The sequence below is a fragment of the Calonectris borealis genome, chromosome 6, assembly GCF_964195595.1.
Source record: "Calonectris borealis chromosome 6, bCalBor7.hap1.2, whole genome shotgun sequence".
Taxonomy (NCBI): domain Eukaryota; kingdom Metazoa; phylum Chordata; class Aves; order Procellariiformes; family Procellariidae; genus Calonectris; species Calonectris borealis.
In genome coordinates, this window is record NC_134317.1 from 11155710 (window position 1) to 11183144 (window position 27435).

Below are 27435 nucleotides of genomic sequence, written 5' to 3' on the forward strand. Positions count from 1 at the left end.
ACATGTGTAGTAAGTTTGCATGGATTTGAGGGAAGATTGAACAAGTTCATGGAACAGAGCTTTTTAAGGTTATTAAATAGACTGCATCAGGCTAGGGAAATTGACTGTAATAGATTGGAGACTGGGAGAGGATTAGGGAAGCAGCATCTTCTTAAAGCTATTCTCTAGATACGTGCTGTGGCCATTGCTGGAGACAGGATACTGGGCTGGATGGACCCTGGGACGCTGAGGCAAGTCCAGCTGTCCTTACGCAGAGTGGCAGCTGTCAGTTATGTGAAGCGTGGAATTAACACCCTATGCTTTGCCTGATGCAGCAGTGCCAACTAGTTGTTAAGCTACTGCGTGCCCACTGTGGTTTTTTAGTGTGTTCGATACCATACGCTTTCTCTTCTGCCTTATTAGTGATTGGTGACAAAGGCATCTTCCAGGTGACGGAGAGGTGTCTGCTCCTACTTCTCACCAGTGAGGGGTTGGGGGGACTTCCTGGTTCCTGCCAAAGTTTATGATTGATATTATTAACAAATTCCATCCCAGGACACGGGCAACAGTAAGTGGTATGATAAGACCAGATTCAGAAACAGTGTAAGCCAATGCCATAGCTGATGTTGTAGAGATAACAGCACTGCATTACCAGGAGAACTGAATTGAACTGGCGGTGACCTGGTTCCAGGATTCTTTGAGTGCTGCTGCGCTTGAGTCCTTTTAAGGACAAGGTGATTTTACCTGCGCTTGATTCTGGGTGAGGAGGTGGGACAGGAAACGAGAGAATTCTGTCTTCTGTGTGGAAAAATTGTAAATCTCTTTAGAAGGTAGAATGTGGTGAAAACAAGTTATACGCCACTTTGCATCCACTTTGTGGAAATAGTTGTATTACTGGTAATATGTAAGAATGAAGTTGCTCAGAAATCTTAAAGTTGTGAAGGGATTCGTCTGTGGTATAACTAAACCAAGGAAGTTTTTAGTCTCTGAGAAAGTGTAGGGTTTTCTGCTTTAGAAGTCAGAAATTATTTGCGTCTCATATCGTGGTCCAGTCCCAAATTTTTGGTGTAGCCTTTAGGAAATAAGTATATCCTTTAAAAACTTAATTGTGTGTTTGTCTGACAGATGTAAAAGTGACTTGACTATCTTTTACTGTGATGATAATGGGGGGGAGGGGGGAAAATAGCCAAAAATAGAATGTGTTTATCATAAAACTGGAAGAATCCAAATCTGAACTGTTAATTTATGTCTAATTAGTTGTGTATAAAGCCATAGCCCAAAAATGAACTGATCTTATTTTCTTTTGGGGTTAAAGAGACCCACTGCTACTCAGTAGGAAAACTAGTGACAAATTCTGGCTATGGTAGTTGTAGTCAACAATTGTGATCAACCACGTGGTGATTACTAGGTGACAGATACTGAATAAGTGGAAGGAAGTAGCTTTGTGAGCTATAGATGTGAGTTGATAGATGCTTTGTAATTCAGTGCTTTGGTCAACGCACACAGCGATAGTCTGCTAACATCATAGTAGAAAAGTTAGGGATGTGGTGTAGTGGGCATGGTGGTGTTGGGTTGACGGTTGGACTCGATGATCTTAGAGGTCTTTTCCAACCTTAATGATTCTATGAGCTACTAGTTTGATCTTGGGTTTTTTTTGTTTTTTTTTTTTTTTCTTTTTTCTTCTTCCTTCTCTTTCTAGCTGCTGGGGAGTTTGCTAGCAAACTTAATCAAAACCACAGAGCAAAGCAACAAAATATTACTGCCCGGTGCCTTGAGCTAACAAGAAGAATTAGGGCTGAAAATATACCACCTAACACACCCAGTGACTATATAACCATCTACTTTGAAAGCAAGAAGAATGGAGGTGCGCAAGTGGTGGATGTTCAGCAGCTGCCTGATGAAGATGCAGCTATCATTACATTCAGTGACCATAAAGGTAATGCAGAAATACGAAGCCTTTATTTCTCTGAGATCCTTTCACTTAAAGACCAAAATGTGGATTTTCTAGAGAAATGGCTACTTTGCCCTCATAAACCAGCAGATCTGGTGCTTTGTCAGCAGGTCTCTGCTAACTGGAGTGCAAGCTTAAGTTTTGGACCAGCTGAGCACGAGGCATAGAATTTTTTCCTTTTTATGCACAGTTTATTTCACCCAGGCCTTGATCCTTACAGAGTTCAGGTTACAATGTGAGTTCAATAGAGAAAGCACAGCCCCACGTAGCGCAGGAGACTACTCCCCCCAGGCCTTCACCACCAGCTCCCCCATGGCAATGCGTGCTGTCTGGCTCGCCTGAGGATAATTTTTTGGACAGCTTTTTGGCCGGAGAGCAGGTGCTGTGGCTTGTCCAGCCAGTGACGGAAACATGAACATCTGTGGAAGGTGGAGGACAAGGGGGAAGCTGGAGGCATTGCAGTGAAGGGGAGAGCTGAAGGGAATTTGAAGTTTCCCCTTTTTGGGGGAAATGGAGGAGCTGTGGTTTAATACTGCTGAGTAATAGCCCAGACAACTACTGAGTTGGGCACTTCAAGTACAGCATGTAACAGAATTGGGGGCAGAGACAGTGCTGTGCATACCTCCTCCTGGAGGTGGACAGTGTTGGTTCTTAACTGTCTCTCTCTAACTTAGTTTTTGGCATTTAAAACCAGTAACTCTTCAATAATTTGGCATTACTTCTATCTGGGAAGGGGGGAAAATTAATGTAAAACTGTTCTTAGACATAATGACCATTATTATGTGGAAAACAAAGTTTGGGGGGAAAAAAAAAGCAGGTGTTCTTTGGTTTTAAGTGCTAGCATTGATTGTTTGGGTTTTTGTTTGTTTGTTTTAGATGTAACCAATATCTTGGCAAAGCAGCATTCACTCGACCAAACACCGATCTTTGTCTATCCTTACTACATCTCACTGGGAACAGCTCTATATGGAAAGGAAGGGCCACAAATAAAGAAGCCAGATCCAATTACAGTGCCTCTGGATCTGTATATCTGGGGTTACTTGCAGAGAAATAATAGGCTAATTGAGGCAATAAGTTGTGAAATGGCAAAGTGTAATTGTGTGCTAACATGGCCTGAACCCCGCTGTGCAGACCCAAAAGTTACTTTGCATCCTTCAGCTACTTTGTCTGAGCAGAAGAGATTAGTATCTCGATTGATCAAGACATGGAATGAAGATGTTTCCACAGCATTTTCCCATAGCATATCGAAGTACAAAGTAATTAAATGTCCAGTAAGCACAGAGGTGTGGGAAGCCATTAGAAACCGCTTCACCCACAATGAAGTTCTGATAATCCCATGTATTTCCAAGGATTTAGTTGTTCTGATAGGTGAAAAAGAAGTTGTGAAGGATGTTGAGCAAGAACTGAAGCTTCTGATAGAAGAGGCCACCAGACACATTGAAAGAGAAAAGCAAAGAACTGAAGAAATGGTGGTAATGGGTCCAGGGGAATATGCAATTTTACAGAGTACTGGTCTTGAAGAAAAAATTCATATGGAGTTCCCAGCCCTGCAGATATCTTCTACAAATGATCATAAGTTAATTAACCTGTGTGGAATGCCTGAGGAAGTTTACAAAGTAAAAGGGGAAATATTAGATAATATACGCAAAATGGCAAAGAAAACAGTTAATATCCACCCTTATATTTTCCAGTTTTTAGAGCATATTGATAACGAAACCCTGTCACAGAGCCTGTTTATGTCAAAACAAATTAGTGCCTTTTATGAGCTTGGCACAGAAGCCATCATCTTGAAAGGGAGTTCTCCTGAAGATCTCCTAAAAGCAGAAGAAGAAATAAAGAAGGAACTGGACTACAAAAGCATTACTTTGGAGGATGAGTCAGTCCTCCAGAAGAAGGAATGGAGGATACTCACCAAGCGAAACTGCTCTAATGAAGCCGTAACAGTCACTCAGGCAGAGAGTCAGGTCATCATTGCTGGTTGTTCTCAAGCAGTAGCAAAAGCCTTTGAGGAACTTTTTAACTTTATAGATGAAAACACGCAAGTACAAAAGATCATTGGAGGAAAGCCCATGGCGGTCATAATCTTTTTTGAGAAAGAGAAGACCAATGTTTGGGGTGACTTACAGAATAGAGGTGTGAAAGTTGACTTTCGCACACAGAAGAAATGTAGACTTATATTCTTGAGTGGGCCGAGAAGAGAAGTGCTGAAGGGAGTCACCTTAGTTGAGCAAACTCTGTCCAGCCTGCATTATAAGCGTGTGGTAATTAGAGAGCCAGGAGCCAAGTCGTATTTCAAAGAGCGAGAATGCTTTTTTGCTGCTCTTGTGAAACAAGAGTTTAAGTGTCTAGTCAGGCTGGAAGAGCAGTCAGAAGAACAGCTGGAAGAACAGCAAGAACACAGTAATATAGGCAAGCCCTATAGGCAGGTGACCATAGGTGGAATTGTAATAGCAGTTTATAAAGCTGACTTGTGCACTCATTCTGTTGATGTTGTGGTAAATGCATCTAATGAAGACTTAAAACACATTGGTGGCCTTGCTGAGGCACTGTTAAAAGCAGCTGGTCCAGAGCTGCAACAGGAGTGCGACGAGCTGGTGAGGAAGAACGGGAATTTGCAGCCTGGGTGCGCGGTTATCACGAGTGCTGGGAAACTGCCCTGCAAGAACGTCATTCATGCTGTTGGGCCCAGGTGGAGGAAGGATGAAGCAGAAAAGTGCGTGTACTTGTTAAGAAAGACAGTGAAGAAAAGTCTACAGCTAGCTGAAACATACAATCATCGTTCCATAGCTCTACCTGCTATAAGTGGAGGGATTTTTGGCTTCCCACTGGAACTGTGTACGTATTCGATTGTATCCTCCATCAAGGAGACCTTGGAAGAATCCATGGGGGACAGGAGCTTGAAGGAGGTTCATCTTGTGGATATTGCACAGAATAACATTCAGGCTTTCAGCAAGGCACTGACAGAAGTGTTTTCAGATGATTCACTTTCCTACAGGTCACTGCATCAGACCAGTACAGGTCATCAGCCTAGGAAAAGCAAAATTTCTCAAAATAGCAAGAACTTCCCATTGGTAACAACTGAGGAAGGTCTTAACATCATGCTGAAAAAAGGAAGCATTGAAGATGCTACAGTAAGTGTTTTAAATTATGTGCTTTTAAAATATCAAGTGTGGTTTTGTGTTTGTTTTTTTTAAAAAAAAAAAAAAACAAAACAAAACCCCAAAAAACAAAACACAAAACCAAAAAATGACCAATCTTGGACCATCATCTGTAAATAGCAATGTAACATGTTTGATATGTTACTGAAACTGGCTATCACGGCTGATAATAAGAATTGCTATTAGATGACTGTCTTACACGATAAATACAGATGGCTGTGCAGCATTGCATTTTGTCATCTACTGACACAGAGGCACACAGATCCCTGTGGTACATGGTGCATTACAGTTTAGCAGAAGCATCTGGGGTCAGCAGGAATGGTTCTGGGCTCTGAACCTCCCTGACCCTACCTTGCTGGGCAGGAACCACCTGCATGCAGCATTGACCTTCCCAGAAATCCTGATTACAAGAGTGTGGTACTAGCGCAAAAGCAGAAGAGGGTGCTCGGTGTTAGTTAACGCGAGTACCCTGCCGTGTGAGAGTGGCTGGGCTGCCACTGAGGATCTGGACCCTCAGATCCACTGGGGTCCTGAGGCAGCACAGCCATGCACGTCTGAGCCCTGGGCCCACAGCCAGTCTGGTTCTCCCTGCATCTGTAGGATATTGGTCTGGGGAGCTATTATCCATTACGCGATTGATGCACACTGGCACACAATGTGCAGTTGCTATTGCATTGCCTGTGGAGAACCAACTTCACTAATCGATTTCCAGTTGCCGCCAGTATTGAATTGCTGTTAGCTGGCCAATAGCTACTTTACTGGGATCACCAATACTGGAAGCAACTTCTTTCAGAAGCCTTTCCATAGCGGCCAGCAAATCCTTTCAGAGTGGATGCCTCCCACAGCTTGTGCATGCAGCTCCTCCAGTTGGCCAGGGCAGAATATACATTAGAATGCATATAGAGGTCCTTCCTGAGGAGCTGAATATAGTGCTTGATACAATGTTCATAGCCCTTTATATTTCTCTCCCTTATGAGTTACTGCCTTTCTCACTTCTTCCTCCGTAGTTTTCCTCCAGCCTTGTTTGTTTTGAGCTCCTCCTTTTTCACTAGACCAGTCATGTATAGAAGGTCTTGCTTACCTCAGTGAACACAGATTTTTGGTCTGCAAGCTTCTCTTAGAGAATGAACTTCATAAACATTTTTCAAATGGAAGTAGAATGAGTAGCCCAGGAATGCAGAATTTTAACTTGCTCCTGTTGGCTTGAAGTTAATTTCACTGTTAATTTTTGTGTTGCTCCAGGCAGGCTTATGGTATTAGAACTGAGCATAACTTTTCTGGTTTATTCTGAAATTTTGTTCACTCTCAGATTGCGGTCCCAAACATTTACATTGTAAATCAGCAGGCAGGCTGTATTTGATTAAATTTTGATACCTAAAACTTGATACCTAAAAGACTTGATACTTAAAAACTAGAGGTTTTGCTTGCATGTTTTTCAGACAGACATTGTTGTCATCAGTGTTTCCAAAGATCTCCGGCTTGATCAAGGACCACTCGCTAAGGCTTTGCTAAGCAAGGCAGGGCCAATGCTTCAGATGGACTTGAAAGAAGAAGGCCTAAGAAGAACACCTCAGGAAGGATCTGTGTTGAAAACAGAAGGTTACAATCTAGGTTGCAGTGTCGTGCTTCATGCTGTCGTACCTGCGTGGTCCCAGAGACATGCATCTCTAAAGGTATAAGGGGTTTTGTTTGCCTGAACTCTAATTTGACTGGGCTTTATAGTGGGTTTGATGCAACTTCTCCTTTAAATTGAGGGACAGTTTTGTAGGAGATGAGAGAGTTTGGGCTGTTCTTTTTTAGCTGTGTGGCTAATCCCTTGTTGACTAGTATAGTCCTTGTGATGTATGCAATTATTGTATTTTAATACCAAGATATAGCTAAAAGGGAAAGTGCTACGTTGCACATACTGGAAAAAATTACTTTCAGTAATTGAAAAAATAATTGTGCTTTACAGGTCTTGGGCGACATCATCACAAAATGCCTGCAGATTGCTGAGGAATTATCTTTAAAGTCAATTACTTTCCCAGCAATTGGGACAGGGAATTTAGGATTCCCAAGGTCTGTTGTTGCTAAATTACTGTTTGACAAAGTGTTTGAATTCAGTCGTGAAAATGGAGTAAATTCTCTTGAGGAAGTTCACTTTCTGTTGCATCCAAAAGACACAGCTAACATTCAGGTGAGGTACCATGTTTTTCTGTCTCTATTATATGCCGTTTTATTTGGGTCTATCTCATGATACTTGGCTATCTGATGATCTCCAAAGAATCCACAGAGTGCTTGTTCTTATACTAAAGAAGTTTGCTGACAGTCTCTCTTGTCTGTACTGAAAGTTCTCTTTTTGGTTCTACCCCTCATGGTCACCTGCCTGTCCTGTACAGCCCTGCTCCTTCCTGTCCTTTTCTGTTCCCTGGCATTAATACAGACGAAAGTGTAATTACTCTTTATCTCATGAACTCACCTAATTCTTCGGTACATAGGACTTGCCTACAGATAAATTTGCTGCAACTCCTGCATAGATGCCTTCACTCTTGGAAAAAGGAGTGCTTCCAGTGGAGTGCTAGTGTCATTTTAGGAAGAATAATTATGCTAGGATTGCTGTGCTGGTAAACTTCTCCAGTAGAAATGTATCCGTATTCCGCATCCCCCTTTATTCAGTATCACGTTAGCACAAATTTTCTATATCCATGCTCAAGTTACTCATTTCACATGTGAATCTCTCAAAAGCGAACAGTCACACTGTGAATTAATGTCCAAATAAGTTTGTGCATCTGTTGACTTCTGCGATTTTGTGCAGTAGCTAATACATTTTGAAAGGCCAAACTTGAAGGTTACTGCGCTAAAGCCTGAGCTATTGTGCATAGAGGAGGGTGGCATTAGCTGCAAGACTTGAGTTAGAGTGTAAACTAGCCCCTCAGTGTAAGGATCCCATCTGTTAATGTATCCCTCTGGAATGGTAACTAGGGCTTTGACTTAGTTATTTATCAATTCTGTCTGTGCTCACACTGAATAACCTTGCTCTCTGAGAACAACAGTATGTCAAGACTTGCCATCAGCATTATGGCAGAGGGTATGAAGTAATTTGTGTCTTTCTAAATTATTTTTAACTTTACTTTTCAAACTTTTGTTTCTACTGTGTGATCTAAACACTTCTACGGGGGTTGATTGTAGTTTCCTTCTCTAGGAATTTTCAGATGAACTTGAGAACAGATGTGGAAATACTGTAGACGTTAAAGTGCAGAAGACTTCTCCACCTAAGGCTAGCCGAGGCACAGGTAAGCTTGTTTCACAGAAGTTGTGTGCCTAGTGGATTTTTTTATTCTGTTAAATATTCCAGGGAATGTATTCATTATGGATGTTTAGATATTTGTTTGGTGAGCATGTCATTCTCAAAATCCAAGTAACAGTTGAAGTGGCTGCTGTAAAGGCAGCACATAGTATTTTCAGGCTGAGTGTCTGTAATGTCTGAAACTGTGTTGGAGATGCTAAGAAAAAAAAAAATGTACCTGTGATTCATTATCTGGATAGTGCCCCTACAAATCAGGACAGCAGAAGCTATCATGTGCTGAGGGCACAAGTAGGGCTTTTTCTCTTACTGCTGCAGTAGTTGATTGGATCGTGAGCAGGTCGGTGTCTTCCAATGTCCTGGGAAGGCAGCGAGTTCCTGGTTATATGTCTTAAAGTGGCCTCTTTGGAATACTCTTCAATCTTTTACATGTTCAGATGAATAGCAAAACCAAACTGAAATATCTTTGGCGTTATCCAGCCTAATGGAACTGCAGAGTGTAGAAAATAAGTTACATGTTGAAAACTTAACCAAGTTTTTACAAATAATGCATAGGTAAAAAGTTCCTGTCACACAGTAGAGAATCTGCCTGAAAATTCTGTGAGTCAGAGGAGCAAGGGAGTGAGACTTGGAAAGTTTGCTGCTCTCTTACCTTGGAGTTTCGCAAAGGTTTATATAGCAAAATGCCGCCAAGTAGTGTCTGTATACCAGGTGTGCAGCAAAACAAGTTTTTTTTCTGCCATCTCAGCATGAATAGCAATGATGGGAATAGGTGAAGGTTGATCAGAGACTCCTGTGAGGAGGCAGTCCTCTTCACTGGCTGAGTCTGGAGGCAAACTGTGGTCTCTGTAGGCGTTGTACCCATGAACAAGTCCCTTAGCACTTACCTCATTGCTCCCTTCTGCTCAGGGTCTGTATTTCTTCCCTGCAGCTTTCTGTGGTACCCCTTCAACCCCAGCACAGGACGTACATGAAATGACGATTGGCTCCGTCGTGTTCCGGGTGGCAGAAGGTGATATTACCAAGGAAGACGGAGATGTTATTGTAAACATAACAAACCAAACCTTCAGCCTCAAAACAGGTATTTTAGTTGGTATTATGTGTGAAAACAGTACATGTGGTTGGAAGGGCTGGAGAAGAAGAGTAGGAAGTATTTTTTCCAATGTTTCAAACCCTTTTGTTTCACAGTGTGGTTTCTGTTTTGTTTCTTAGGGTACAAAGGTTCAATTAGGAAGTGTCTGAAACTTTCTTTTTCTTGTTAATATATGTTACAGGATAGCATGTTTAAGGCTTGCAGCAAGGGAAACTAATAATTTTATTTTTTTTTTATAGAATCTTTTTATAGAACATCTCTCGGACTAAAGGAGAAGACAAACCTCAATAAGGTTTTGACCTCAGTGAAACTTGTTAGGTACTTTAGACATCGCTTTGAATTGAAAAGCATAAGCCTAAAATTTAGGCAACACTGCTTTTCAATTGTAACCTTTACAGTTATCAGGATTGAGATATTTTAGATGCTATGTGGTACACAGTTCTGCCTCAGATGGGACTTTAATGGCATTAACAGTAGTAACAGTGGATTCGTATGCCTCTTCTCATTTAAGGTGTCTCTAGAGCAATTCTGAACGGTGCTGGAAAAGCAGTTGAAGATGAATGTGCTCAACTAGGTATGGTACAACATTACTGACCTCCTTTCTGAAGGTGTTCATGCATGGCAGGGAATCTGTTGGAATACTTTCTGAGTGCCTACTGTACATCCATCTGTATTATGCACTATGTTACATCAGCTAGTTTTTAATCAGTTAATGTGGTATTTGTAAAACATCTAATGAGGGAAAGAAAAGCAAAATCTTCAAGAAGAGAGGGCTTCTAAGCATATGTAAAGAACTAAATCTAGTTATTATTGCATCCTCTTATTCCAAGAAAGCTTTCCATGATAAAAACAAATTGAGTCTACATCGAACAGAGCCATGCGCAAGGGATGATGTTGGCAGAAATGTCAATAGAGAAACCATACCTCACTGGAAGCAATTGTCTACCTGCAACTTCTTTTGTCATTCCCGAGTGAGAAAATGTTTGCTGTTGGCTTAACTAGCAACCCACTACCACATCCTCTGTGTGACCAAGAGGGAAAGCTGGTGAAATTGAGTTCCTGCCTCAGAAGAGGCATTTATTTGTAGACCAAATTGAGCTAGTGAACAGCAGATATCATGAATGGGGAGTAAGGGTGGACAAGTATGTGGTTTAAAACACCACAAAATAAGGGAAGTGGGAAAGACGCTGGTGTGGAGGTCAGCTTGGAAGACCAATCAAAGGAAAAGAATTATGTGGAGGTGATAAGAGGTAGACCTCTGTTGCGCAGGCCAAGAGGGTAATTCAAGCTAGGCAGCCTGAGGGTAGATGGCATGCTTGTGTGTTCATGAAGACAGAATGTAGTACTAGTCTGCATGAAATTCTCCAAGTCTGCAGACCAAACTTGACAAATAAAGGCGCACACAAAATGTATTTGCCAAACGAGGCAAATATTTTACAAACGTAAAATAAATCCTTGTGCCTTGAAAGTGAAAACACAGGGAGGTGGTTGCACAGTTTGTGGAAGGAGACTTGAAGCTTATCCTGGAGCATATTTGTCATCATTTCTTATCTCCTAATGAGGATTAGTACACATCTATATTGTGGATAATTGTTGATTGATTACATTCTCCTACTTATGTTTCAGCCTCACTACCTAATAGCAGCTATATCACCACCCAAGCAGGAAGCCTGCCATGCAAAAAAATAATTCATTTTGTTGCCCAAGATGATATCAAGGCACTAGTCTCCCAAGTGCTTCAGGAGTGTGAATTACAGCAGTACACCTCTGTCACCTTCCCAGCAATTGGAACAGGTCTGTGTCTCTCTTTTGAAATGGGTTTCAGTGCATGTGATTCTGGTGATGTTGGGGTTCAAGCAATGAGTTTGATTTATCTGGAGGGGTTATTCTTTGGTGAAAATATATTCAGAAACTACAGACTTTAAAACTGTTACTAGAAGCTTATGAAGATCTAGAAAGAACTTCACTCCTTGCAGTCGGTTAGTGCTCTAGAGTATGAGTGCTCTAGAGCCAACGCTTCCTTGCTAACAGAGATTCAAAGGTATGTCTGTACTTCCTGGAGAACCATAAATATTTGTCACAGCAGCCTGATATGTCTGGGCAGCTCATCGGAGAATATCCAGGGAGCTACTTCTCCATTGCTGAAATCAGTAGATGATGCAACTCTGGCTAGCAGCCGCACAAGTAGGATTGACACGGATGGAATGTGAACCTGTCAGAAAGGCCAGATTGTCCCTTTTTTCTTCTCTTGTTATTTTCAGTTAGTTCAGTAGAAATCTCTAGAGTCAGAGAATCCAGAACTGGGCCCCATGCATGCAGGGACCTCTCGCATGAATAGAACTAGGCTTGCTTTTTGAGCAAAGACTTGGCTACTGGGCCACTGAGCATCAGGCCTGTGGCCTATTAGGTAACCAAGCCATATCATCTACATCACAACCTGAGCAGTTGCCATGTCAACAAAAGTAAACTTCCATTTTTCCCTTGCTGGAGAGGTGGTCTCGAACCTCCTTTTCCTGATAAATAGAAACCTTTCCTAATTGCCAGCCTGAAGTTATTTCTGATCTGTTTATGATCCAAGTGATGGTGGGTATGTTCATAACTGTTCTTTTAAAGACATTTTAACCATTTGTAACAGTTATTAACACTTTTTAAACGCAAAATGTTTGTAACTTGTTTCAGGTGAGGCAGGCCGTGATCCAGCTGCAGTAGCTGACAACATGATAGATGCAGTAACTGAATTTGCAAGAAGTAACTCTGCTCCATCTCTGAAAACTATTAAAGTTGTCATCTTTCAGCCACATCTGCTGAGTGTGTTCCATACAAGCATGCAGAAAAGAGAAAGTTCTGCAAAACCAGCAGCCAAATCCTTGTTTTCCAAGTTAACATGTAAGTAGATATCACTTCAATACAGGTTATAGATCAATCTGTTTAGCACCAGCTGATAATGGTTAATATTAATTACAACACTTGTGTATTTCAATGTAGCATTCTGGAGGTCTGAGAAACATTCCCCAAAGGAAAAAACCAAAGTAGTTTTGGAAAAGAAAATGGACGTGGCTGTTGTGCAGATTTGTGGTGAAAACAAAGAGAAAGTGGAAGAAGCTGAAAACTGCTTGAAAAGTGCAATTTTAAAGGAACAGTTTCAAATAGAAATCGCAGATGAGTCTGTCTTTCATTTCGGTGAAGCGGAGACTGAGGAACTGCATGACCTACAAAAGAAATTAAAAATTTATCTTAATTTGGATAGTACCTCTATTCAAATTTCAGGTGTTGAGAAAGATGTCTGGATTGCTTATTCAACTATTCGAGAAATGATCCACAGGGTAAACGCTGCTAAACAAGAGGAGATCAGGGCAGAACTGTTACAAAAATTAATTGAGTGGAAATACTTTGAAAAGGATTCCTATGTGCCCTTTGACAGTCTCACAAATATGCACTTGGAAAATGCTTTCGTGGGAAAGCAGAAAGATATTTCAGTCATCATTGGTAAGAAAAAATACACAGTGAATACAGAAGCTAGATATGCTATGGATGACCAAGGAAAACATACACCCATTATACGTGTCAATAAATCTGAAGGTAAGTAAAAGCATCTTGACAGACTGACATTCCCACACTGAAACCAGGTTGCATCCAGCCTAGTAAGAGTAAGAAATGGTAAGAATATGCAAAATATTGTTAGGAGCTTTGTGCAGGTCCATTTCTGGAGAATGTAGAAAGGGACTGCATTGGGAAACAACAATAAAAGAATCCTACAGTTATTTAAAATTTTTTGAAATGTAGGTAATGCATTCTGAGGTTCTTAACAGGCTTACTAGCAATAATTAGATGTTTGTAGCAGTTGTCATTCTAGATCTCAGCTCATTTCTGTTTTTGAGATGTACCCTCTTCCACTTACTTCTGGTCCTCTACAGTATAAGGAGCTACCTTTTTCTTACTCATCCATACAGGACTTTTCCCAGTGTATTATTTTTCTTTGTCCTGCCTTGACTCAGTTTTACGGGGGCACATTTTATACCTTAATGGGAACAACTTTTTTGTCCACTTAACGCTTGAAAGTGGACAGGTTTAAGTAACTGCGCAGCTCTCAGTGCGCCTTTAGAGTAATGCCTCCTGCACGTATTTTCAGATTTTTGTTTTTTGTTCTCTTACCAAAAACTGTCACGTCTAATTGAGGGAACTTATAATGCCGGATATCTGTAGCATATGCATCAGTCAGTGTTGCTGTTTAACAATACAGCTAGATACTAGGCCTCACATGAAATGAGAGAAGGGAAGAAAGGGAAGACTTCAGCTTTTCAGATGGAGAGTATATTCTTGAACTTTTTAATTTAAAACCTTCCTTGTTCAGCTGCTTTGCTCCTAGTCTCCTAGTTGATGAGAATTAACTACTCAGTAAAGCTGCATTTCCTCCATGTCCTTGAAAACTTGATTTGCAGGGAACGCTGCTGCTAGAAGATGTTGCAAAGGATCCTTCTTCAGCTGTGAAGAACAGATTTGTCTAGGAACTACCAATTTGGGCACATCAATTGCCAGTGCAGTGGCAAACTAGAAACTACAACGCCCTAGTCCTCTGGTGAAAGACCCATGGAATACTCTTGGCTGACAAAGACCAGTAGGCACTAGTGATAAGCTAGGTGTATGGGCTTTTAGAAGGGTTTGTAGCAGGGCATATTTCATTTTATGCAGAAGATTTGGTTAAATATGATTGATTATGTTTCTTCTGCAGATCAAGAGTCAACAGTACTCCCTGCAACGTGGGACGATATGCAAAACCAGCGACTCAAAATAGTGGAACTAAAACCAGAAACAAGAGAATATAGAGATGTGCAGGGAAGGTTTCTGAAGACCTGTCCGTCATTAAAAATTGAAAAGGTAAAAGCGTGTCATCATTTCGGAGCATAAATACTTTGATAGCAAGTGATGAGGAATACTAATAACAGTGGAAAAATAAATTCACTGGGATTTCTGAAGTTGGACAAGTCTTTATGGCTGTCACTAACTTCAATCAGCATCAGTTTAACGTTGCAGTTGAGATATTTGGAACAACTCTTAAGCAGTCGCTTCTTCAGCACCAAGGGAGAGCGCTCTTTCTTTAAATTGTTTTTGCTATAGTAGAGCACAGCATTTGCTTGCTTAAGCCAAGTGTGCTTTGCAGGTAGGCATGTCATCTAAGCCCCAGAAACGCGTGAAACTGTCCTATATTGTTTCCCACGGAGTGCTTCTATCATGTTTTGAGCTGGGTTCTGCTGTCCGTCATGCCAAAGAATGATTTGGCCAACTTATTTCATAATCTGGTATATGTGTATTGGAGCTAGGAGGAGAATCTTGGTAGCAGATTGAATTGTTGATACACTAATGTTTTTCGTGACAGCAACCTTCTTTCTGTCTGTCTGTCTTACTTGCAAACTTTGCAGATTGAAAGGGTACAGAACCCATTTTTTTGGAAGGCCTACCAAATAAAAAAGCGTGAAATGGATAACAAAAACGGCAACAGAAATAATGAGAGGTTTCTGTTTCATGGGACAAGTAAGGAGTCGTTAACCTTAATTAACAACCATGGATTTAACCGGAGCTATGCTGGAATGCACGGTAATGTGAATTTCAAAACAACTCTTGTTTTCCTGAATAGAGCTAGGACTGATTTGCCATGCCATCTGTATAGTCCTGCCTTGTAAGCACAATTATTTGTTTTGTTAAATCTCCCTATTGCAAATAAAAAGCAAAATTGTGAACAGATTCACAGGCTCTGAAGATGGCAGATAAGTGATTGCTGCTACTGAAACACTCACAAACATTTGTTTTTCTGACTACAGCTGCAAACTTTGGGAACGGAACATACTTTGCTGTTAATGCCAGCTATTCTGCCAGCGACACCTACTCTAAACCAGATGCAAATGGGAAGAAGTACATATACTTGGCTCGAGTTCTTGTTGGAGAATATTCTCGGGGGACAGTGGGATCAATTACTCCAGCAGCCAAAAAAGCTAGTAACCCTACAGATCTGTTTGATAGTTCAACTGATAATGTGAACCAGCCATCCATGTTTATCATATTTAATGACATTCAAGCTTACCCAGAATACCTTATCACTTTCACTAGATAAGCATTTTGGTTGCAGCCAAGATTGCTTGTCTTTCAGTCTTTGTGACAGAAACACTTATAACAAAATACACACTGAAAGCAAGAACTAGTTTTATCAAGCTAATTTCTTAAAGCTTGTTTGCATTTAAGCAACCTCTGGCAATTTTTGATAGCACTGAAGTAGACTGCTTGTTTACACTCAGAGTAGCTGAGCATATTTGACACTTGAGCTCAATATTCTACTGAAAACTGCTGCTAGATTACATATCAAGCCTTTATACTGTATTAGCCTTTCCATGCAGCCTTATGGCCATCCTAGTTGCACTAGGAAGGGGGGAGCACTGGCGGGGGAGTGGAAGGGATCTTCTTTCAGCCACTACCCACTCGATGTTGCATTTCTGATGGCTTCTTACACGCTGTAAATGACAGTCTGCATCATGAATTATGATACAGTGGTTTTCAATAAACAAACTAATTGTAGTTAATGGCTTCTGTTTGTCTAAACCTCTCCAACCATTTAGCATTGGTTTTCAACCACTGAACTTGACGTCTCAAATATGGATTTGCTTGTTTTTAATACAATAACTTTCCCTGGCAGGTTAATAACAAAAGGTTCTATAGAAGTTGCCTGAGTTACTTGTATATAGCCTAAGAGAGACAGGAGAGTAAATTTTGAGAAGGTGTTTCTGTTGTCATATACCAGCTGCAGCAACCTTCCTGTGATCTAAGGAGAAATGAACAGAGCAAAGAAAAGCAGAGGGGTGCGGAGGGGGTTGTTAAGGCTTAAATAAATAGGTTCTATGTTGGAAGGGGGGAAGCAAAGCAACTTCATCTTCTTTGTAGCATGGTGACAGAATAAAAAAAAATATGCCTCTCACAGCCTTAGATACTGTAAGATCTTCCTGTGAAAAAGCAGAGTGATGCAGCACCTCCCAATTCTAAAAACTCTTCTGAATGTATCAGGTTTGACTTCTTATTTGGTTGGATGATTAAGAGAAAATCTTCCAATACTTGCTTTACATAGGTTGCTATTACTTTAAAGTTTGGCCATGGGTTAGTGTGTCCATGTGAGCAGTAATCATTGCAGGGACATGTTTTTCTAGGGAAGGTGGTGCGAAATAATGTGAACCTGCAAGTATCTTGGTAGAGCCATCGTCATGGTTTAACCCTAGCCAGCAACTAAACACCACACAGCTGCTTGCTAAACCACACCATCCCCGCCCCCGGTAGGATGGGGGAGAGAATCAGAACAGCAAAAGTGGGAAAACTCATGGGTTGAGATAAAAACAGTTTAATAATTGAAATAAAACAAAGTAGAACAATAATAACAATAATAAAATACACAAAGCAGGTGATGCACAATGCAACTGGTCACCACCTGCCGACCGATGCCCAGCCCGTCCCCAAGCTGTGATTCCCCTTTCCTGGACCATGCCTCCCAGTTTATATGCTGAGCATGACATCATATGGTATGGAATACCCTGTTGGCTGGTTGGGTTAGCTGTCCTGGCTATGCTCCCTCCCAGCTTCTTGTGCACCCAGCAGAGCCTGGGAAGCCGAAAAGTCCTTGACCATGTAAGCACTACTTAGCAACAACTAAAGCATCAATGTGCCATCAACATTCCTCTCATAGTGAACCCAAAACACAGCACCAGACCAGCTACTAGAAAGAAAATTAACTCTATCCCAGCTGAAACCAGGACAGCCATAAACATCAGGCTGTTTATTCGCGCTCCACCCCAGCACTCCCTCGGCAACAGCGGGGGAACCACTGGCTTTGGACTTTATTGTTTTTGATTACGTCAGTTTTCTAACTGCTGAAAAATGCTGACTGTTGAATTCCTAGGGCTTGAAATCAAGGTATGGGCGTAGGGCCAAAAGTCTTAAGTTTTGCTTTTAAAATTAATTACTTAATCTATCCTATAACAAATACACACGGCCACCGGTTCATCAACGCGACAGGAGCCAGAGGCGATGGCTCGAGGTGCTTCGCTGCAGCTGGTAGGTCACTTGTACCAGTGTGAACTTTCTCTCCAGGGGACAGTAATGCGTCTGTTCTCAGCTTCTCCATCACCACAAGAAGCTGTGGAGGACACCAAGGTGTTTTTTCACCAGTGCTCGCATTACTGGTGCCTAGGGCATCAAGCGCGGAGCAGACACCTGTAGCGCTGGGCTCTGCGTCGGTGACGAGTAAACAACGCTGCTTCTCCAGACGGGTTCATTATAATCGAAAGGCCAGGGAGGAGGAGGAAGAGTACGAGGGGACCTCGTTCCTCCAGCAGCGGGTGGGTTTCCAGCTCCCAGCACAGAGAGGGAGAGGACATTTTGTAACGTGGAGGGAGCGCCCGAGGCAGCTTTGGGTGTTTTGGGGAATTCTGCCGGGGAAAGGAGCGCCAGGGCGCAGGTGCGAAGCTGCGACCGGCAGGCCCGGGGAGCGGCCCTCCCGGGGCGGGTGAGGAGAAGCCGGCCCGCGGAGGTGTGTCGCGACAGACGGCAGCAGAGGAGACGGCAGGGGCGGGTGCCTCGTCCCGGCGCAGCGCCTCGCCCCTCTCCGCGGCGTCCGGGCCTCGCCGGCTGCCGCTGCCTACCGGGAAAGGCCGCGGGCCGCCCCGCCCCGCTCCGCCCCGCCCCGCCCGCCTCGCCGCGGCGGGAAACGAAAGCGAAAGGCAGCGGGGGCAAGAGCCGGTCCGCCATGGCGGGGCAGCGGCCGGGCGCCTTCCCGCTGCTGGTGCGCGGCGACTGGGGCGCCGCCGAGCCGCCCCCCGCCCTGAGGAAGAAGCTGCTCTGCTACTTCCAGAGCCAGAAGCGCTCGGGCGGCGGCGAGTGCGAGCTGCGGACCGGGACCGGGACCGGGACCGGGCACCTCCTCGTCTGCTTCGCCCGTCCCGACGGTGAGCGGCCGGGGCGGAGGTCGGGGTGAGGTGGTCCGGCGGGGCCCGGGCCGGCGGGTCCAGGGGGCCGGGAACTGGGTTAGTGTATCAGCTCCCGGTAGAAGTGAGCCTGTGGTGAGTTGTAACTCACAAGCCGTAACTTTCTGCAAGTTAAAATACATATACTGGCTTAATTATTATTTATAATGTCACGTATGCTGTCTAGTACGTAATATACACATCTATACTGTATAATACGTTATATACATCCTGTAATATGCAATATAGAATATGTCTTTGCTTATATATATGCTTAAATTCAGTGCTTAGTACTAGCCTCTAGATTGCATTTTGAATAACACTAGGCTATAAGTCAATAAATATATCCTACCAGGTATATATACATATATATTAATTTTGATGCACAGTAGTATTTGCTGGATGACACTTGGAATAATAAAAGCTTATGTTAATATAGCTTAATATATATTGTAGTTACAGACATATATTAAAAATACGACATAGATAATGTGCACATATTTATATAAACTTGCAGCAAGGTGGAAAGCATTTAGCTGCAGTTGTGTTAAATGTATACTTATACATCCATGTACATATATGTGCATAAACACACATATATACACTTCTTTCTTTTCTGTCTTGCCATGCTTCCCAGTTGCTGGCTCGTTCAGCTGGTAAGTTCAGGACATATAGCCCCAAGCCACTTCGATGCTGGCTGGAGGAGGGTGTGCAAGGCGTGGGGCCGGTACTGGGACCCTCGTGCTGCAGCCCCAGTGCGGGGCTGACGGCTGGACACCAGCCAGGACACGTGTGGTGGAGCTGAGCTTCGCATCTCTGGTGTTTTTTTGCAGAAATAATATCCTCTGCTGTTCTTCCGTTTCTTTTCGGGAGGAAAGCCTCATGCGTGCTGTGTTAGTGTTACGAGTTTAAAGCTCTTTTATTCTGTGAGACAGTACATGTGTCCTAATGTAATGGTGGAAAAGTGCTACGTAATTTAAAGTTGTATTTCTATTCAGATTGTCACTGGGGTTTTTTGGTTTTTAGTGAAGCAACGAGTTCTTGAGAGACAGTCTCATAAGCTGTATTTGGGAGAAAAAGGAGAATTGAAGTTGATTGTCACAGAGCCTGAAACAGCACTAGCTGCTGAAGAGGAGGCATTTGAAGAAAAATTAGTTCCCACAAAGGTGAATAAAAATTGTAATCCTAACCAGAGCTTTGAAGTAGTGGTGAGAGTGTCAAATCAGTCACTGATATTTTGCTTTCATTTTATTTTAGGCACTGGATGCCACAAGCAATCTTCAAACAAAAGGTAAAATTTTAGCCATGTGTGCTAATTCTTTATAAATTCTTTATTAATTCTTTATAAAACAAAGATCTTGGTGCTTTTCTCCACACACAGCTCCAGTTCTGTGGGGAGTTGTGCTGAAAGTTTCTGAGTTTGGCAGCCTGACTCAGATACAGGTGATACAGGGCCAGATGTCTGGCCAGGGACACTGCAGACTTTGTCACCAAGGATGGAGGTCACCTTGCCAGACTTAGGCCACGTGTCTGGTTTTAGCTTCTAAAATAGCCTTGTTAATCAGAGGAGCATTTCCAGAGAGGGATTTAGTTCCCTTATGCTGCATAACTGCTCTAAGATAAGATATGCGTGGTAACACCTAGATTGAAGGTCTTAATCCCAGGCCTGGTGTCTCTGTGCTCCCTACAGCTAGGAGAGTCTGTAAAGGCAAGCGGTGCATCTCCCCAGTACCTCAGTGACTTCGGTTAGGTCCTCTCTCAGCAATATTCTGCTAAGCTTCATGAGTCAAAAAGTGATCGAGAAAACATTGCTGCACCTCAAATATACCTGCATCCGTGAAGAGTAAATACTCAGCCCCAAGACAGAGCAGTTAAGCCAGAAGCTTTTCAGTGATTACCCCCATATCTTTTCCTTTCTGTATGAAGTCTTGTTTGGTGCCGTTTTGTGTGGTTTTCCTCCTTTCAAAATTAGGTACTCAAAAGTTGTCATCTACTATTTTTTTGTTATGCTAGAGAGGACCCTGAAAATCTCCAGATGCTGCTTTTAATAGTTTCATTGGGTCAGCCTAGCCTTCAGTTTTGGCTTTTTCGTACTCTCTTCATTGGCCATAGTGGAGCAGATGATTCCCGTCGGCAATCTAGAAATTCACAACTAGCTTCTGTACAGCTATGGCTTCTGCGGTTATTTTGTTTTTCTTGTCAGGCTTAAGCTGGAAGGCCTTCAAAAGCAGCTGTCTTCTGTAAATGTTATGGGTTTGGTATCAGTTGTTGTTGTACCTCAGGAGAGCTGGCAAACCCGGCAAGCGGGCAGAGCCAGCCTGTGTGTGCTGCCACCCGCTCCAGCCTTCCCACCGTGTCTCTCCGCCTCTCTCCTTGGGGCTGCCCCCACGGCCAGCCTGTTGGGCGCTGCCCCAGGATTTAGGGATTTTTGGGTGTTCCTGAGCAAAAGTAAGCAGCGACCTTACCCCTACACCCCACATCAGGTGTACAACCGCTCCACCGAGCTCCCCTCTCCTCAGTCGTACCTGTCCTCTGCCGCAGCCAGAGATGGTGGCCCTGGAGGTTTACACTGAGAGCGGTGAGCGCCAGGGTTTCATTCGATGCTCGTCTCCCCGCCATGGTGCAGGGATGTGCTGGTTTACCAAACTGAGAGGGCCTTATGCTCCTGCTGGTGCTCGTTGGGGCAAGGAGGGGAGAGCTGCCTTGGTGAGTGTGGCCATCTTGAGCACCCCGGGGTGCCCTTCAGCCTGTGCCAGTCCCCCGCCACCTTGCAGCGCTCTGTGACTGCCGTTTTCCATGACTTGTTGGACAGTTGTGTCGCCACATACCTGGGTGACACTTCCCGTTTACTCAGGCATGCAGAGGAGCGTGTCGTTCCCGTTCGGAGGTTCTCTCCTGCCTCCACCCTCATCTGTCTGCAAAGCTGGAGACGTGCCTTCCTCTGGCAGCCGCTGGACTTCTGGGGTACTCGGTGGGCACCCCTGTTATATTTTTTCTATCTGCAACATTTTGTTGCATCCCCACCAGCCTTCTGTGCATATGGGTCCTTCAGTGCTGTCATGCTGAACTGATGGCAGGGCATGGTGGTCATCAGGAGGCTTTGCATCAAGACATGCAGAGCTATTGGTGGCCTATGGTGCCTGCGGATGTCCTGAGCTATGTTCAGGCTTGTTATGTCTGCACCCGGGCTAAGAAACAGTTGCAGAGGCTGCAGGGTCTCTCACAACCCTTACCAGTGCCTGAGCAGCTGTGGCCAATTATCTCAATGCATTTTGTTTTATTTTATTTATATCTCCGACCCGGAGACGTACCAGTGACCTTGGACTTATTTACTCATGCCTATTTTTGTGCCACCAAAGAAGCTGCCTGCAGCCCCGCAGAATATCACATCTGGGCTGTTTTGGATCCCAAAATGTCCCGGGCTACCCTGCAGTATTTGATCGGTTAGATGATCTCTTTTCTTGGGAAAGGAAAGGAGAGAAAGGGTAAGCAAAATCTGTTTATTCCAAGAAATGTCTACCAGTATGTCATGCGGCTTGTTTCTCTTTCTGTTGAAGATGATGCAGAAGCCTTGCAGAAAGCAGAGAGTTTTGCTCCGAACAGTAAACTCCGGGAGGAAGCTGGCTCTGCGGAGAACGTCGCAGAAAAGTCCTCAGAGACCTCACCTTCTGTGGTCTTCGAAAACATACAAGGATGCAGTCCAAAATGCTTACGTATGCTGTTGGAGAACATCAGTGGCCTGGCAGTAGATGATGACTTCACTGTGGAAGTGATACCTGAAATAAATGTTGCTGTAGTTACCTTTAGAAAAAGTATTGGTAAGACAGGATGAACACATTCGTTTCCATGTATACATATGAGTAATAGCTTTCAGAGCCTGATTCTTCTGATTCTTCTACCATTAGAGATTCAGACAGTTTTTAAAAAGTACCTGGACTGTAGTCTCTCAAGAAAGATGTAAGTCTTATATAAATCTCCATGAAAATGCCCGTGATCCAAATGTTACACTGAAAAAAGAAAATTATGGCATCTTCATTAATTGAAATTGGATGAGAATGTTTCATTGTCTGTATCTTATTTTGGGTTAGATGGAGAAGAATTAGAAGCAGACTGAGTGTGGAGATGAGTTCTGCAAATTATTGAAGTATATAAAGTCTCCATTTGAGAAGGCAGTGAAACAGTGAGAAGTGCTTAGTTTGTACAAGAAATGAATCAGTGGAACAGAGACATGGTGGTAGTGAACAGCAGAGAGTAACATAGCTGTGTGCATTTCCCCTTTTTTTATTACAACACAGAGTTATTTGGCACCAAAGACTGTTTTGCTCCAGATACAGGGAGAAGTAGACTCAGCTTGTTTCTCTGCCAGAAGTGATAGCCAGGCCACGAAAACACAATCAGTTCATACGGCTCTTCTATTTACAGATACTGAAGAATTTGTCAAAAAATGCTCACAAAACAAGAGAGTTAAAGAATTCAAAATGACTGCCAGGCTTCTTGAACTGACCCAGAGCATCAAGGCTGAAAACATACCGGCCAGCGTTTCCTCAGACTACATCACCGTTTACTTTGAGAGTGCACGGAACGGAGGGGGACCCGTCTCGGACGTCCAGCTCTTCCCTGAGGAGAACTCGGCCATCATTACTTTCTGTGATCACAAAGGTAACGCTGTCCTTCCCCTGTCCAAAGTGCTCCCAAGTGGAGGACCTGAAAGAAAATTACCGCAGTCTGGGCATTAGGAGAAGCCTGGCTTGCTGTCACTAAAGCCAGCGTACGCTGTCCTGTTCCTGGGAAGTGCTCTGGATTTAGAAATACTGCTGCATGTCTAGGGTTTCAGAATCTCTCTGGTTTTTTATGTTACCAAACGTTCATTAGAATACCTGCTTTATGCGTGCGTTGTTCCCACTGATGTTTTTTCCCCATTTACAGAGCTTTTTATCTGTAATACAACATTAATTTTACTTATAGGCAGAGAAAGCAGGACCTTTCAATGACTTCAGCTTTCACAGTGAGCTTTCAGAAACTAATTAAGGTCAAATATCTTCATTATCAGGGAAGAATAGAGCTAAAGAACAATCTTCTTACTATTCCTTGTGTTGAATCACTCCCGTTTTTGTGCCAGCGCAATCTCTGGTAAATATCTCTGTTTTAGGAGACTCCTGGCTTAGCGAATGACTTTACTTTTAATTAAAGATATCTGCCAGGTGATTGTTTTTCTTTTGAATCTCAGAATTTGCTTAAGAATATTCTGTACAATAAGTGAATATGTAATTTGGATCATTGTAATGTGGTTTTAAGTCCCTGACAACATTCCTTTCCTTTCTCCATTCCAACTGAAATGGCAAAAAAAAAAAGTAAAAATTCACTGCCACAAGAGTTTTATTTTAAGTTGAGAGTAAGGAGCGTTTCATAGTAATGCCCTCATAGGCCTTGCTCTGTGGTGGGGTTTCCTTAGGAAATAAGAGCAAGGTGTAGCTGTACAGGTAAATACAGGTACAAACATATTTACCAAACTAGTTGGAGCCAAGCCTCTTATCTTGTCCCCTTCAGAGCGGTTTGGAAATCGGAAAGACATAAAAATAGCTTGTCCAAATGAAAAAAAAAAAAAAGTTATAGTTCTAAGAACAGTCATTTGCTTGATTTGAAGTTAATGACATACATGTGTTTGTATGTATGTGCGCTAACTTTTAGATCTAAACGCTGTCTTGGAAAAGCAGCATTTACTGGAACAGACACCGATTTCTGTGCATCCGTATTACCTCTCCCTGGGAACAGCTCTCTATGGAGAAGGAAGACCAGCTATCAAGATGCCAGACCCCATTGGGGTACCGCTAGATCCATATGTCTGGCAGTTTTTACAGAGGCAGGCTAAACTGATCCAAGACATAAACCAGGAAATGGCAATTTGCCATTGTGAGCTAAAATGGCCGCAGATGGACTGTGCACACCCGGAAATTATGTTGTGCCCATCATCGTCTCTCTCCGAGCAGAAAAAGCCAATGATTAAGTTGATCAAGACATGGAAGCAAGATGCTTCTACTGAGTTCTCACGTATCATGTCACGTTACATAGCTATAAAATGTAAAGTAAATTCAGTGGATTGGAAAGACGTGAAAAACAGATTGGTGAAAGATGTTGCTTTGATCATAACTGATATTTCTGAGGAGATGGTGGTGATCGCAGGCAACAGAGCAGCAGTGGACAGTGCAGAGAAAGAAGTGAGGGAATGCATGGAAAAAGCCATGAAGCAAAGTGAAAGAGAAAAGCAAAGCATAGAAATTTCTGTGTCGGTGATCCCAGGGAAGTATGCCATTCTGTACAATGCTGGGCTAGAAGATAATATTCACAAAGAATATCCGTGCTTAAAGATCTTTTACGATGACACAAAAAAAACTGTTCAGTTGTGTGGATTACCTGCGGAGGTATATAAAATCAAAGCTGACTTACTGGAAAAGGTATTGAACATGCCATGTACATCAGTTACCATTGATCCCCATGTTTTCTACTATCTGCAGCGTGTAGATAAAAAAACAACGTCAGAGACCTTATTCACTAGGAAAAAAATTAATGCTTTTTATGAGCTTGAGGATGATACTATATTGCTATTTGGCGATGCTCCCAAAGATCTTTTAGAAGCAGAAAAGCAAATAAAGACAGGCTTAGAACATGAGTGTATCAACGTGGAGGATGGTGAGATCATTAAAAAGGAACAGTGGAGGAGTCTTCTTGCCTCCTTGCGTAAGAAGTACAATTCTTCCCGGGAAACTGTAGTCATTGATGAACCTGTTGGAAAAGAAAATAAAGTGATTATTGCTGGCTTTTCTAAGGCCGTAACAGAAGTTTATCAGAAACTTAATAATTTTATAGATAGAAACACACACATGGAAAAAGTAATCCCAGCTAAGTCGGTGGTGGTAGTGCAGTTTGTAGAGAAGGAAAAATCCAGTGTTTATCTTGAATTGAGGAAGAAAGGTGTGACAGTACATTTTGACACCAAGACACTGTGTATTTCCCTGAGCGGACCAAGAGCAGAAGTGCCAAAAGCAGTCACCACGTTTGAAAAAATTCTCTCATCCCTTTACTCAAAAAATGTGCCAATTGATAAGCCGGGAGCCAAAGAGTTCTTCACTGAGAGGAAAGATTCATGTGTTTTTGAGGCAAAGCAGAAATTTAGCTGTTTGATTAGGCTGGAAGAAGAAGAAGAACAACAACAACAGAAGAGTGAAGAAGTTGGTGATGAAGAGAAAAGAAAGCTCTACTACAAGAAAACGCTGCTAGATGGAGTTGTCGTAGCAGTGTATAAAGGTAACTTGTGTAATTACCCCGTTGATGTTGTGGTAAATGCATCTAATGAAAACTTAAAACACATCGGTGGCCTTGCTCACGCACTGTTAAAAGCAGCTGGTCCAGAGCTGCAACAGGAGTGCGACCAGCTGGTGAGGAAGAACGGGAATTTGCAGCCTGGGTGCGCGGTTATCACGAGTGCTGGGAAACTGCCCTGCAAGAACGTCATTCATGCTGTTGGGCCCAGGTGGAGGAAGGATGAAGCAGAAAAGTGCGTGTACTTGTTAAGAAAGACAGTGAAGAAAAGTCTACAGCTAGCTGAAACATACAATCATCGTTCCATAGCTCTACCTGCTATAAGTGGTGGGATTTTTGGCTTCCCGCTGCAGGCATGTGCAGATTCAATTGTATCCTCCATCAAGGAGACCTTGGAAGAATCCATGGGGGACAGGAGCTTGAAGGAGGTTCATCTTGTGGATGATGCGGAAGAAGCGGTTCAGGTTCTGAGTGAGACAGTAAAACAAGCGTTTACAGCTAAATCATCCTCGCCGATACTGCTGACACCGCGCTCGGAAAACCGTAAGCTGAGAGAAAACCAGAAGGAGAAGAGAAAAGAGGATCTGCAGATGGCTAGAGATGATCTGCAGGTGGTTACGACAAACGAAGGACTTCGCATCCGAGTAGAGGAGAAAAACATTCAGGAAGCCACGGTAGGTCTTTAATTTTCTGCTTCCTCTCTAACTTGATGTGAACATCTTCTTTAAATTTAAATAGAAAAGGAAGGACAGTAGGTTATATTGTTTTACAAGGCAATTGCTACCTAAGGAAACAACAGGTATGTGCTATCTAAACAAGGATGCAAGCTTGCAAACTGATGGATTTCAGGTTGGGATCTGTCACTCTGCAGCCGTTTCTAGTGGGCAGATACGAATTTTGGGATGTTTCGTTCCCAGCTAGGTTTTACTCGTTCCCCAGATCTAAGGTCAACATGTAAAACGGTTTGCTTTTTTTCTAAAAAGGAAATACTAAAATACTTTCTAAAAGCATTTCTATGATCTATAGCTATCTAGGTTGGATATTACAGGAAATCAGCACTTGTCTGGGTTGCTGTTGTGAGTCATGCTAACAGGGAGGATGTAGCTTATTTTTTTTTAGTTCCCTTCTCTTTGGATGGATTAAAGGCACAGTCTATGAAGAAGTTACTGGGCTCTAGAAAAGCAACCCCATAGAAGACTGCATGCTTAGCTTGTTTTGCCAAAGTCTAGACCTGATTCTACTTGTTTTTTCCCCCCATTTTCTTTTTTCATTCTTTTTCCTAACAAAGAGTTTAACTACTACTCATCTAGACCATCAACACCCAATTTACACATCTGATGTAGTTTCTTTCCCTTATGTTTTTTTCTTCAGTGATGCAAAGTGTATATTGATCAATCTCTCTTTTAACAGCCCCTGATTTTTATACTTTGGAAGCTTAAAATCTCCCTAAATTATTATTATTGTCCTGAAATTTCAATATTAGTTGCTTCAGTTGTCATTTTGGTGCCTGTAAAAGCCTATTCCAATAAAAGAGTAGATGTAAAAAAAAAACCCTCAATGTGACACATATTTAAAATACTTTGTAATTAAAGTCTCTCCAGTGGAAAAAAGCAAAGCAAACACCAGACTTCGGGGCTTTGCCTGTTTTACTTCATGAGAGC

General features: G+C 42.6%; 2 protein-coding genes across 7 annotated transcripts in view; one reads left to right on the plus strand and one right to left on the minus strand.

The window, feature by feature from the left end:
• Window positions 1–27435, minus strand: part of PARP9 (poly(ADP-ribose) polymerase family member 9) — a 542373-nt gene that overhangs the window by 25671 nt on the left and 489267 nt on the right. The gene's annotated exons all lie outside the window — the stretch shown is intronic.
• PARP14 (poly(ADP-ribose) polymerase family member 14) overlaps window positions 1–27435 on the plus strand; it is a 45104-nt gene that overhangs the window by 4240 nt on the left and 13429 nt on the right. For 2 of the 6 annotated variants that reach the window (XM_075152812.1, XM_075152817.1), the window contains 13 exons: window positions 1679–1915; window positions 2807–5061; window positions 6528–6761; window positions 7043–7264; window positions 8270–8360; window positions 9303–9452; window positions 9976–10038; window positions 11091–11258; window positions 12144–12350; window positions 12450–13043; window positions 14194–14339; window positions 14882–15056; window positions 15281–16033. In XM_075152812.1, coding sequence (XP_075008913.1) covers window positions 1679–1915; window positions 2807–5061; window positions 6528–6761; window positions 7043–7264; window positions 8270–8360; window positions 9303–9452; window positions 9976–10038; window positions 11091–11258; window positions 12144–12350; window positions 12450–13043; window positions 14194–14339; window positions 14882–15056; window positions 15281–15570 — 4832 coding nt within the window. In that variant the 3' untranslated portion in view covers window positions 15571–16033. Of the gene's footprint in view, window positions 1–1678; window positions 1916–2806; window positions 5062–6527; window positions 6762–7042; window positions 7265–8269; window positions 8361–9302; window positions 9453–9975; window positions 10039–11090; window positions 11259–12143; window positions 12351–12449; window positions 13044–14193; window positions 14340–14881; window positions 15057–15280; window positions 16034–18206; window positions 18440–19483; window positions 19624–19714; window positions 19749–22014; window positions 22276–22879; window positions 23117–24145; window positions 26449–27435 lie in introns of those variants that run through there. The other 4 variants (XM_075152816.1, XM_075152813.1, XM_075152815.1 and 1 more) reach the window with 3 other exon arrangements.